The sequence below is a fragment of the Harpia harpyja genome, chromosome Z (assembly GCF_026419915.1).
Source record: "Harpia harpyja isolate bHarHar1 chromosome Z, bHarHar1 primary haplotype, whole genome shotgun sequence".
Classification (NCBI taxonomy): domain Eukaryota; kingdom Metazoa; phylum Chordata; class Aves; order Accipitriformes; family Accipitridae; genus Harpia; species Harpia harpyja.
The window spans coordinates 8,624,541-8,637,503 of record NC_068969.1 but is presented as its reverse complement, the minus strand read 5'-3'; the positions used below and the strand labels follow the sequence as shown (position 1 = coordinate 8,637,503).

At 43.2% G+C, this 12,963-nt stretch overlaps 1 protein-coding gene across 1 annotated transcript in view; it reads left to right on the top strand.

The window, feature by feature from the left end:
• The window catches only part of TKT (transketolase), a 28,856-nt gene extending 16,244 nt beyond the window's left edge, over positions 1 to 12,612 (top strand). Inside the window, exons 10-14 of the mRNA XM_052778963.1 lie at positions 5,224 to 5,354; positions 6,704 to 6,787; positions 6,967 to 7,060; positions 9,068 to 9,190; positions 12,307 to 12,612. Coding sequence (XP_052634923.1) covers positions 5,224 to 5,354; positions 6,704 to 6,787; positions 6,967 to 7,060; positions 9,068 to 9,190; positions 12,307 to 12,494 — 620 coding nt within the window. The 3' untranslated portion in view covers positions 12,495 to 12,612. The remainder of the gene's footprint in view (positions 1 to 5,223; positions 5,355 to 6,703; positions 6,788 to 6,966; positions 7,061 to 9,067; positions 9,191 to 12,306) is intronic.
• The last annotated feature ends 351 nt before the right edge of the window (positions 12,613 to 12,963 follow it).

Below are 12,963 nucleotides of genomic sequence, written 5' to 3'. Positions count from 1 at the left end.
GTAGAGGGGCAAGAATCACCTCCCTTGACCTGCTGGCCACAATTCTTTTGATGCAGCCCAGGATACAGTTGGCCTTCTGGGCTGCGAGTGCACATTGTTAGCTCATGTCCAGCTTTTCATCCACCAGTACCCCCAAATCTTTCTCCGCAGGGTTGCTCTCTATCCCTTCATCCCCCAGCCTGTATTGATACCACGGGTTGCTCCAACCCATGTGCAGGACCTTGCACTTGGCCTTGTTAAACGTCATGAGGTTCACATGGGCCCTCTGGATGGCATCCCGTCCCTCAGCTGTGTCAACCGCACCACTCAGCTTCGTGTCATCTGCAGACTTGCTGAGGGTGCACTTGATCCCACTGTCTGTGTCACTGAAGATATTAAACAGTACTGGTCCCAGTACGGACCCCTGAGGGACACCACTTGTCACAAATCTCCATCTGGACATTGAGCCGTTGACCACTACCCTCTGGATGTGACCATCCAACCAATTCCTCATCCACCGAACAGTCCACTGATCAAATCCATATCTCTCCAATTTAGAGAGAAGGATGTTGTGGGGGACCATGTCAAAGGCCTTACAGAAGTCCAGATAGATGACATCCATAGCTCTTCCCTTGTCCACTGATGTAGTTTACTCCATCATAGCAGGCCACTAGGTTGGTCAGGCAGGACTTGTCCTTGGTGAAGCTGTGCTGGCTGTCTCAGTTCACCTGCCTGTCCTCTATGTGCTGTAGCATAGCTTCTAGGAGGATCTGTTCCATGATCTTCCCAGGCACAGAGGTAAGGTTGATAGGTTGGTAGTTCCTAGGGTCCTCCTTTCTACCCTTTTTAAAAATGGGTGTAGTGTTTCCCTTTTTCCACTCACCAGGGACTTCACCTGACTGCCATGACTTTCCAAATATTATGGAGAGTGGCTTGGCAACTACATCAGCCAATTCCCTCAGGGCTCTGGGATGCATCTCATCAGGTCCCATAGATTTATGTATGTTCATGTTTCTCAGGTGGTCACAAAGCTGATCTTCTCTTACAGTGGGAGGGACTTTGCTCCACCAGTCCCCATCTTGTGGTCCATCCACTCGAGAGGTGTGGGAAGAGAGATTGCCAGTGAAGACTGAGGCAGAAAAGTTGTTGAGTACCTCAGCCTTCTCCTTGTCTGTTGTTACCAGTTTGCCAGTCTTGCTCACTGAGGGAGTATGCTTTCTTTGACCTTCCTTTTCTGGCTGACATATCTGTAGAAGCCCTTCTTATTATTCTTTGCATCCTTTGCCAAGTTCAGCTCCAGCTGGGCCTTGGCCTTCCTGACCCCATCCCTATACAACCAAGTAGTGTCCGTATACTCTTCCCAGGATACCTGTCCCTGCTTCCACTGCCTGTGCATTTCATTCTTGCCTTTTAGTTTGATCAGCGGGTCTTGACTCATCCATGGCGGTCTCTTTCCTTCCTTTTCTGGTTTCTTACACCTGGGGATCGAGAGCTCATGCAGTCTATGGGAAGTGTCCTTAAAGATCTACCAGCTCTGTTCTGCTCCCTCGTCCCTGGCAGGTTCCCAGAGGTCCTGTTGGCTAACTCCTCAAAGAGCTGGAATTTTGCTTTCCTAAAATTCAGGGTACTGACTTTGCTCTTCATCTGACCCTTATCCCTCAGGACTGTGAACTTCACCAGTGCATGATCATTGCAGCCCAGGCAGGCTGTCTCCAGTCTTGACATCACTGATTAGCTCACTTGTGTTGGTGACCAACAGGTCCAGTATTGCATCCCCTCTGGTAGCGCTGTCTATTACCTGGCTTAAGAAGTTATCCTCAGTGCATTCCAGGAGTCTCCAGGATTGCCTACAGCTCGCCGTGCTACTTTTCCAGCAGATGTCAGGGTGGTTGAAGTCCCCCAGCAGGACAAGAGCCTATGAGAGTGATGCCTCCTGTAGCTGGAGGAGGGCAAAGAAGGCTTTGTCAATAGGCTGTTCTTGATCGGGCAGCCTGTACTAGACACCAACCACAAGGTTCCCTTTGTTGCCTCGGTCTCTGGTTCTTACCCATAAACTTTCAACCTGCTCATGGCTATTCTTCAGAGACAGCTCTTCACACTCTATTCATTTCTTGATGTAGAGGGCAATGCTTCCGCCCCTCCTTCCTCACCTGTCCCTTCTTAACAGCCTGTAGCCATCGATAGCTGCAATCCAGTCATGGGATTTGTCCCACCAAGTTTCAGTAATGGCAACTAGGTCGTAGCTTTCTAGCAGCGTGGTGGCTTCCAACTCCTCCTGTTTGTTGCCCATGCTGCTTGCATTGGTGTAGAGGCACTTCATCTGGGCTGTCAGCCGTGTCACCTTCTTAGAGGAACACCCTTTAACTCCTTTGAGGTATTTCACTGCTGTTTCCCTCTTGGCTCCTGTTACCTCCAGAGCCCCTGGCTCCTCTCTGTAAGACTTAAAGCATGCTGCAGTGTAGCCAGCACATCTCAGAGCAACAGGCTGAAGGCCCTCACTAGCATTACCTTCTCTGGTCTTTGCTTCACAACATAACTGTTTGATACATGTTGGATCATATTGGGTTTTGAATTTGGTTTGAGGGAGAGGAGGGAGTTTTGTGTTTTTTTTAATGAAATGCATAGACATCACCCATGAAAACAGGAGCAGACTTGCATACCAAGAAGGAAAATACCAGTAGACATTCATGCTTGAAAAACCTTTAGGTATTTATATAAGGGAAAAGAAAGAGAGGGAGAACTGACAGGGGTAGTAAATTAAGGCTCTCTGCATCCATCAACTTTTCAGTTGATTTAATAGTTTTGGCTAACAGTATGGTTTGGAGGAGGGTTGGGTTTTTTTGTTTAAAGCAAAATAGTAAGTTTGACCTGTAATATTGGTAAAGATGTAAAGATGCTTCATAAACGTGTGTAGTCTCATCCAGAACCGCAAACTTAACTTGCAGCAGTATAGAGTATGCTTTAGTAGTGGAGACTGAGTATATCAGATTATGGCTTGTATATGTCATTGAGGGAGGGATTCTATTACAATCCTCTTTTCTTTTTGAAATCAGTCCTCTCACCTCATCGCAGTGTAGTTCAAGCCAGTTTAAGTCTTTTAGCAAGCAGCAAAGGGTGTTGGTGTAAAAGCCACTTAGCTTTGGTCTTTGCTCATTTAAGAAGATAAAACTCCTTTGGGTTACCTGAATTGTCTCCTAGAACCACACTTCCAAGTTTCAATTTTCAGCGCTTGAAATGTTCTGCTGGGAGCTGTGATTGTGAAGTGCATATTTAGATTTATAAATTTGTTTGAGTTACAAATCTGATTCAGGCCTCAACTCTTGATTTTCAAAAAAGAATTTGAACCCAAAGTTTTGCAACTGAGTTGTAAAAGAAAGTAATTCAGAGAAATCCTTTAGCAGGTAGAAAATTCAATTTTAAATGGAAGGGTATGAATTAGGGTACTTCCTATTAGAACTTTGGGCCTGCATGAAATTCAGAATCCTAACTGGATCTGTGGTGAAAATTGAAGTTTTATGTACGCAGTTCTACGTAGACCTGGGCTTCTGCTGCATTGAAATTTGGACCTGTTAAATTTATGAGAAATAACTATCACAGTGACCTTCCGAACTTGTACTAAGTTCACTCCTAGACCAATAGTTGCTGATGGACCAAAGCATCTAATGAAATATTAAATATGTTTTCAAGGTTGTAAGAGAATAATGGAAAATTTGTATTTTCCAAACTGAACATATAGGGAAAGAAATCATAGTGTACATGTGTCAAAAATAGAAATACCAGTTGTTTCAACAACAATTTGTATATTCTAGATGTTTGATACTGTTCGTATTAAGCACTCACATTTTTTTATTAAGCTATAAATGAAGGTTTTGCAGATGTAATTGAAAATTACTCTCTTGATCTGCGTTACTCTAAAACCATGTAAATCAGGATTTTTGTAAAGATGTGCACTTGGGGCTGAACTCAACTTAGTGCTAATCTGTAAATTACTAGTATGAGCTGTGAATGCTGGTATTTTTGGCACCATGTTAGCAAAAGTAGGACAAGCGCGAGTACTCTCTTTACCTTGGGTAAGATTCTGATTCAGGTACCTGTTAATTTTGTTCATAATTTCACTTTTCTTCTATGTATACATTGTGTGGGTGCATTTTATGCCCACTGAGATCCCACTCGTTCAGTCAGAGTGCATACAGATTTAGAAACTATGATGTTGAGAATTTTTTTCAAGTCATGACTGAAAGCCGAGACACTCTCTTTTCATGGTTCATGGTTACTTTATTAGTAATGTATAGTGGCAGAGTTCAATGATTGATTTCTTTAACATGTTTAAAGTTCTTCAGAGTTTTGTGCTGCTCTTATGAAAATACCCTCCTCCTTCCTCGTGAACTCGTCCTTCTTGAGTAACAGGTAGTGGGTGCATGTGGGAAGGCTTATTGCCCTGCTTCTCCTCTGCAGGCTGTGACATGACTGGATTCAAAATTCTTTGCATGGTTAGTTTGGAACAGGGCCATTCCCAAAGCACCGTTACATAAGGTCAATGGGGGCAGAGGGGTGTTGTGGTGGTTGTTTCTTTAATTATGAAAAATCATGGCACATGTTCTGGCTAACAATTCTTTTTTATAGATCTGTAGTTTATGCCATAAGGCGCTTGAGTTGTTAAATTAACAACATGGATGCCCTATTGCTCTTTAAAAGACTTTTTGTAGTATTGAAAAATACATACCCTTCATTTAATCTTGAGGTGAGCCTAAGAATTTGAGAGTAGTTGTACCAAGTGCTCACTCCATTTCTGATGGAACACATGCAATTCTCCTTTCGCATTCCCAGCAGTTTAAATCTAGAGGAACACTATTGAAAAGTATAAATTTTGCTCGTGCAGCCTCAGTACATGTAAATCTGAAGATGCTCAGATATCTTGTGACCCTCTTTCTGTATCTGTACCCTTCCTGCTTTGGTTGTCTTCCTTTTGTGTTGTCTTATTGTTATACTTTATTTTCTATTTTTTCTTTTTAACCCCAGTTCTCTTTCTTTTTAGTCTCTTTCTATCTGTATTTACTGTTTAGATGGTTCCAAGTTTAAGGAGAAGATGATTCTTTTCTCAAGCAGGTAGACTTGCATGCCCTGTGTGTGCCTGATTTTATACTTTATTTTTTTTTTCTGGTTTACATTGAACCTCACTGCTATATTGAGTGATTGTCAAAAATGTGCATTTACTCTTTTGTAACCCTGGTTTAATTCTTTTAGGTGAGGATGGGCCATCTCAGATGGGACTGGAGGATCTGTGCATGTTCCGGGCTGTTCCCAATGCCACTGTGTTTTACCCTAGCGATGCTGTAGCCACTGAAAAAGCAGTGGAAATAGCTGCCAACACCAAGGTTTGCATCGTGGTACTTCTGAGCCAGAAAATAATTTTTTTTTTTTTTACTACTTTTGTTGCTTCTGGCATGTTTCTTGCATGTCTCTACCCACATAAATTCTTTCAAAGGTTCCAGCGTGGCAGTGGGATGTTTTCTTTGCATGGAAAGGTTGCAGACATTCTGTCCAGGCTAGTGCAGAATGAACAGTCTGGAATGCTGTGGGCCAGATTTGGGGAGATGTAAATGATTACACAGCGATTGCAGTTTGGGTCTAAACTAGCTCAGAAATAAGGGTAAGTGTAACTCTTGTTGGTCTTCAGCAAACTTACAGAAAGTACACTCCTAGTATGATATCTCTGGGGTCAAAATCGAAGCTGGATATGGAAAGATAAATTTATCTTGAGGATTTTGATCATCAGGTGCCCGTACGTGAAAGCTCAGGAGTCAGGTCCTCAATTAGTCTAAGACAGTCTACATCTTTGGGAGATACTGAAAGCCAGTGCTTACACTAGTTGACAGTCTCAGTGGTCATCTTTTGCTCTTCTGTTGCCAGTGATGGATTGCAGTTAAATTGGACTGTGGCTGAAGACGACTAAGACTTCCCATGTGGCTGTGACAGAGTTTCTGATCTCTCTTACCTTCAGCTAATTTGACATAGTAATGGTCAAATGTCATTGGTAGGATTGGGTTGGATCATCTCCTTGATTGGTGGTACTTTAGGCTGCCATAGGAGTTTACCTTGAGAAAGGAGCAAATAATCTGAAAAATTTCAATCTTGCTAGTACAGCTTTTAAGTGAAGGAGTGTGGAAGTTTGGTGTGTACAAATGTGATGTAGTTTGTGAAAAAAAGATGGCGGGAGGGGAAGGAGTGTGAGGTAACATGAGAGAGAGATTAGATAAGTACTGGTTTGTTACTTCTTCTGGAAGGGCATCTGAACATTAACTGATGGAAAGCATTTTTCCTTGCTTTCAGCTGAGCATTTCTTCTATTCCTTTAAAGTTACTAGTGTAAAATTTGCACATGTATGGCAAAGTTCTAAGATTCTAATTAACTCAAGTAGGACTTTCCATTTCCACAAGAGAAGAAAAAAGTAATAAAGATCTTGAAATCAGAAAGAAAATTGTAAGTTATCAGCGTGCTCTGAGAAGAGGTTAACTGTATTGTGATGTCTGAAACAACCAGCTACTGAAAAAGGACTAATGGGGGTGGGGGAAGTTTACTCAGTAGAACCAGAAATAACATAGAAGGGTGAAAACCAGACAAACAGAAAAAGTCATTTTGCTGTATTTTTTTCATAGGGTTTACAAACTAGAATGTCAACACCTTTCTGGTTTTGTAACTTATAACATGTTTACTTCGGAAACAGGGCATTTGTTTCATAAGAACTAGTCGTCCTGAAAATCCTGTCATTTACAACAACAATGAGGACTTCCATATTGGACAGGCAAAGGTAAATATTGCCCAGATAAACAGAATCCGAAAAAATATGCAAAGTCCCTCTTGTAAAAGCCCTTTTCCCTCTAAAGCATTCCAATGCTAAAGATTTGATCCTTTTAATAAAATCTCCAGAAATGTTAGAAATATCAGGAAGATTTATTGTTAAAAATACATGGAAACATTTTCTTGCAGGTGGTTCTGAAGAGTAAGGATGACCAAGTGACTGTGATCGGAGCAGGAGTCACTCTGCATGAGGCTCTGGCTGCAGCAGAGCAGCTGAGAAAAGGTGATCAGATTATGGGTTTGACTTTTTTTTTTTTTCTTTTCCTTTTTTATCATTTATCATTTAGCAAAGAAATCAATGCCACTCAGCCTAACTGCTCACGGTTTGTACTGGTAAACATTAATTAAAATGCTACAGACAGCTAGTCACTTGTTAAACTGATACAGTGCAACATAGTATATATCTGCCAATCTTGCCTAACTGAGTATGTTTTAGTTAGGTTAGCAGCATTAGTAGCCATGAAAATTGCCAAACTGATCAGATCAAAGTTTGCTTAGAACTGCTAATCTGTCTGAAAGTGCCCTGCAGGCAGAACCTTAGAGGAAGTGTGTAAGATGCAGGAGTGATCCTTCCCTGGCATATTGTCTGGGTGGGCTAGGGTGCCAACACTAATAGAATGCAGTCAGGCTGGGGCCAGTTAACAGAATACAGATTGTCAGCTGAGCCACAGCAACTGTGTGTGCTCTTACACAATGCTGTTGATATGCAGCGCCTTTGTGTAGATAGGGTTCACTGCTAACTTGTTTTTTTGAATGAATGTATCAACTTTTAACTAGCACGGGAGGCAATAATTCTATGATAGTGCTCAAATGCACTGACATCTCACAGTAAAGATAAAAATCCTTCAGCGAAATAAGAATAGAAAGAAAACATCAAAAATCCATCTGTGAGTCAGTAGCATGTGCCCAGGAAGAAATGACGAATAGTAACAGATAATACAATTAATGCTGCCCGTGGCTTATGGGTAGCTTTGTATGCTGTATCTAGGTGGACAGATATTTTGTCATGACCTTGAGCCATCAGTCTCAGGACATTTTGAAAGTTGTATTTTCAGAACTATTGTTATTTTTCTGCATTTACCATGCTTTGCGATGCTCTGCTGATCTTGGAAGTGTGAATAACCAGCTATGGAGAGATAATCCCATCGTATAGAGGCAGTGTCTAATACCTAAAATATATTTGCTACTAAAGAGCCTTCAGTCACAAAACTGTCAGCATAACATAGTGCTTCTTTATGTATGATAAGAGTTGACTCAGTGTTCAGCTAGCCAAGATCAGACAAAACCTCATGTAATTTGCTATTCTTTATAAACAATTGCCATTTGTACATAGCTTTAACAAGTGATCTGAGCCTGCCTTACGATGACAGGACAAATTCTGGTTTTGATGCCAACCTTAAGGGCGCCGTGATCAGGGCTGGTGCGAGTCAAACAGACATACCTGATAGGTGTGCAGCCTGCAATGAAGAATTCAGAATCATAGAATAGTTTGGGTTGGAAGGGACCTTCAAATATCACCTAGTTCCAAATGCCCTGCCATGGGCAGGGACACCTTCTACTAGACCAGGTTGCTCAAAGCCCCATCCAACCTGGCCTTGAACACTTCCAGGGATATAGGGCATCTATAAACTCTCTGGGCAACCTGTTCCAGTGCCTCACCACTCTCACAGTAAAGAACTTCTTCCTTACATCTAAGCTAAATCTACCCTCTTTCAGTTTAAAGCCATTACCCCTTGTCCTATCACTACATGCCCTTGTAAAAAGTCCCTCTCTGGGGAACGTCTACAGACCGAAGAAGCAGGAGGCGCTTGTGCTTGGCTTGACAATAAAGTTAAAGGCAAAATAAAGGTCTGATAAAAAAATCGTGATTGACAGTCTGAATAAGAAGGATTTCCTGGTGACTAGATTCTGCTCTTACCTGTGGGAGGGCCAGTTAGATTACTGTTTTGCTGATGGGCACTCCTAGTGACCTTGAGTGACTTATCCAAGGCTTTTCTGCCTCAAGTGTTTTGTCTGTGGAATGAATGGATATTACTATCTCACAAAGTGCGTGAAGAAAGAATGCATACAAAAATTAGGGTTGGCTGGGTTCCGTGATAGACAAGCCATAGGTACAGATACCTGGGAGTTAGTGTAGACAGTTGTCATAATGGCTCTAAAAGATGTACCGCTTACATTGTCTTGCATTCTCCAAATTCATGTTGCAAATAATTTCATTCTATTTCTGCAGAAAAAATATTCATCCGTGTGATTGATCCCTTCACTATAAAGCCCCTAGATAAGAAGACAATACTTGAAAATGCAAGAGCGACCAAGGGCAGAATCATCACTGTTGAGGACCATTACCATGAAGGTGAGCTGGGTCCAGGAGGTCACAGCCCACACAGTTGTTCCCCAGGGGTTGGGAGCTCACAGCTTTTCCAGACCTGAGAGGGAAGTATGGGACCTGATGCTGTCATTCAGTTAAAGGAAAAGAGAGGGGTTAGCCTTTTATATTGCTGTTATGATTATAAGATGACACTGAGGGTTGAAAGTTTCCTAAGATATAATGGGTTAATCAGGGCTGCCTTTCTGGTTAACTTGGCCTTGGGTGCCCTTCTGTATGCTTGGTCCAAGTGAAGTCTTGATTTATTTGTACCGAGTGAAATTGTGAATTCCTGCTGTGGTGCAGTGATTCTGCACAGAATGTTCTCAGAATGGCTTCACAGCAGCTGCTTTGCAGTTTAAATTGCAAGAGAGACCATTGCTGTGCAGGTTTCTTAAGTTTTCCCTCTGTCCAAAAGCTTGATTCCAGGCTGCTTGAAGTCAGGTGGTTTTGGCAGTTTCCGCTATCACTCTGAGATAAATTCCTCCTCCTGCTATAAAAGAGCAGATCAGGGCCTATGAAGAGCCAGACCACTTTGCATCCTCACTGGACTCTTTTTTGTTTCTTCATTTCACCTGCTTACAGGCCATTTCAGAATCTGTGGCTGGTATATTGTAGTGTTCTTAAGCTAGGGTAAAAAGTGCATGATGCATGCAAGAAGGAATTTCTAAGGTGATTCCTAAGTAAATTTTAAGATAAAACGCTTCTTGGGAGAAGTGGATTAGTCTCTATAAGACTCCCCCAGCTTCTGTGCCAGGATTTTGTTTAGAATCATAGAATCATTTAGGTTGGAAAAGACCCTTAAGATCATCAAGTCCAACCATTAACCTAGCACTGCCAAGTCCACCACTAAACCATGTCCCTAAGTGCCATGTCTCCACATCTTTTAAATACCTCCAGGGATGGTGACTCAACCGCCTCCCTGGGCAGCCTGTTCCAATGCTTGATAACCCTTCTGGTGAAGCAATTTTTCCTAACATCCAATCTAAACCTCCCCTGGCGCAACTTGAGGCCATTTCCTCTTGTCCTATCACTTGTTACTTGGGAAAAGACATCGACACCCACCTCGCTACAATCTCCTTTCAGGTAGTTGTAGAGAGCGATAAGGTCTTCCCTCAGCCTCCTTTTCTCCAGGCTGAACAACCCCAGTTCCCTCAGCCGCTCCTCATAAGACTTGTTCTCTAGACCCTTCACCAGCTTTGTTGCCCTTCTCTGGACATGCTCCAGCAACTCAATGTCTTTTCTGTAGTGAGGGGCCCAAAACTGAACACAGTACTCGAGGTGCAGCCTCACCAGTGCCAAGTACAGGGGGACAATCACTTCCCTGCTCCTGCTGGCCACACTATTTCTGATATGGGCCAGGCAGGATGCCGTTGGCCTTCTTGGCCACCTGGGCACTCTGCCAGCTCATATTCAGCTGGCTGTCAGCCAGCACCCCCAGGTCCTTTTCCACCAGGCAGCCTCCAGCCTCTCTTCCCCAAGCCTATAGCGTTGCATGGGGTTGTTGGGACCGAAGTGCAGGACCCGGCACTTGGCCTTGTTGAACCTCATACAGTTGGCCTCGGCCCATCGATCCAGCCTGTCCAGATCCCTCTGTAGAGCCTTCCTACCCTCCAGCAGGTCAACACTCCTGCCCAGCTTCATGTCATCTGCAAACTTACTGAGGGTGCACTCGATCCCCACATCCAGATCATTGATAAAGATATTAAACAGAACTGGCCCCAATACTGAGCCCTGGGGAATACCACTTGTGACCAGCCTCCAGCTGAAGTTAACTCCATAACCTGCTACCGCTTGCTCTCTGACATGTCTTGTTTGCACAGGTTCTCAGGGGCTTGCCTGTGCAAACATGTCCTGTGAAGATGAGACCATATGCAAACAGAGAGCAGCTGTTGTGAATTGCATGTCAGGCTTGCCCCTTTTTAGGGGAGATGGAGAAATCAGCAAAGGGGCAGCTGTGAACTACGGCATTAGTAGATACTGTAGATATCTACTAATAGAAATTAGTAGATATTATGAGATTATCCTATTTTAAGGTGAAACATCACTCTTGCCAGGTATCTGAAGTGATCTGGTATTACCGTAAGTGCTGGTTACACCATACTTTTGTTCCAGGCTGTGGATGGTGATAGCATCCCTGAGCCTCATCATTTTCTAGTTTCTTTCAACTCTGGACAAATCTTTTTCTGCTGCTTTGCGAGATGGCAAAATCATCACACTCTGAGGTGATGAACATGTGATTTACACTGGCACAGCTTTCGCTGTGTGATACAATCAAGGAAGGTCAAGTGTACACGCGTCACAAGCCTGAATGCATTGCAAGGCCACATCAGGCTGATCTTACCAGCCGCATCTGTGGAGGTGCCTCTGGCTGGAGGCTAAGTTTGACTGGTTAAATCCCACCATGCCCAGAGCTGTGAAAAGCCCTGCGTTCATGGATACGCCCTAACTGAAGTGCAGCACCAAGGTGTCTCTCCTCTCAGGTCTCAGAGCTCTTGACACCAGTCCTGTGTTTTTTTCTTCCCTAGTACTCCTGCTTCCAGTGTGTCTCATGCTGCCACGCAGTTCCCTGTTGTGTCCTTTGTCCCTGTGACTGACAGTGATTCAGTCTGAGCTGAGCTCTAAGCAAAGGTTGTGAATATATTACATAACTCAGAGAGGGACCTAGTGGCATGTACAGGCATTGCGAAAAGATGGAGATCTTAAATGCTGTTGAGATTGGTGGGAGTTGACTTTCAGCACATTAAGTACGCTTGTAAATACTCCTCAGTCTAAATATATTTTTAAACCTGGCTCTCGGTGGCTGATGCTGAAGTGGTGAGGGCTTCCTGACAGTTCTGTGCCCTTTGGGGGTATGTGTTTCTTACTGCCAATTTGTAAGTACTTCAGAAATGTCAGGCTGGTTGTCCTCAGAATGGCTTTGAAAGAGGGAATTGTTTTCATTTCACAAATGGGCAACTCAGACATATATTGTGATCCATGTTACTTATAAGCATGTGAATTGGGGATTTAACTTGCAGGGACCTTTGGATCAGATATACATGCAATCTATATGTTGCCTGTTGAAGCATACAGATGTATGTCGTGTTTGAATTTTTTCATAGGTGGCATTGGAGAAGCAGTGTGTGCTGCCGTAGTGGGTGAGCCTGGTATCACAGTCAGTCGCTTGGCTGTGTCTCATGTACCACGAAGCGGGAAGTCAGCTGAGCTCCTGAAGATGTTTGGCATTGATAAAGATGCCATTGTGCAAGCTGTTAAGGTGGCAGTGTCCAAATCAAGAAATGCGGAGTAGTTTGAAGCATCTTGTGCTGTGTTACAGAAAAGCAGTGTTCAGAGAAGTACTGTAAGTTTAAGGCAGGCAAAGGTGCTTTATGTAGAGAGTTCTAATAAAAATACCAGCTTAAAAAACCTTCTGGTTTTTAATCTCTTTTTTTCTCTGTGGGGTTTTATGTAGCAGGGTAACATCTGAATGTTTTCAGTCATTGAAAAACCTTCGGGTTATTTAACAATTTGTGGGCAGCAGCCCTTTGCCTGCCTGCTGTATAGCAGGAGCATTTTCTGCTTTGCAACTAACCTTGCCTGCTGTGAGCTCTAGTGTGGAAGTGTTGGGTGTTCACTGAAGGTCTGGGTGGGCTGTGCTTCAGCAGGGAAATAGATGTTGGGCATTGTAGCCTAGAGTGAATCAAGTAGTGTTTGGTCCAACTTACTGCTGAAGACTAAAATCCTGTCTTGAAGGGAGTTTGGTGAAAACAGAGTTCTTC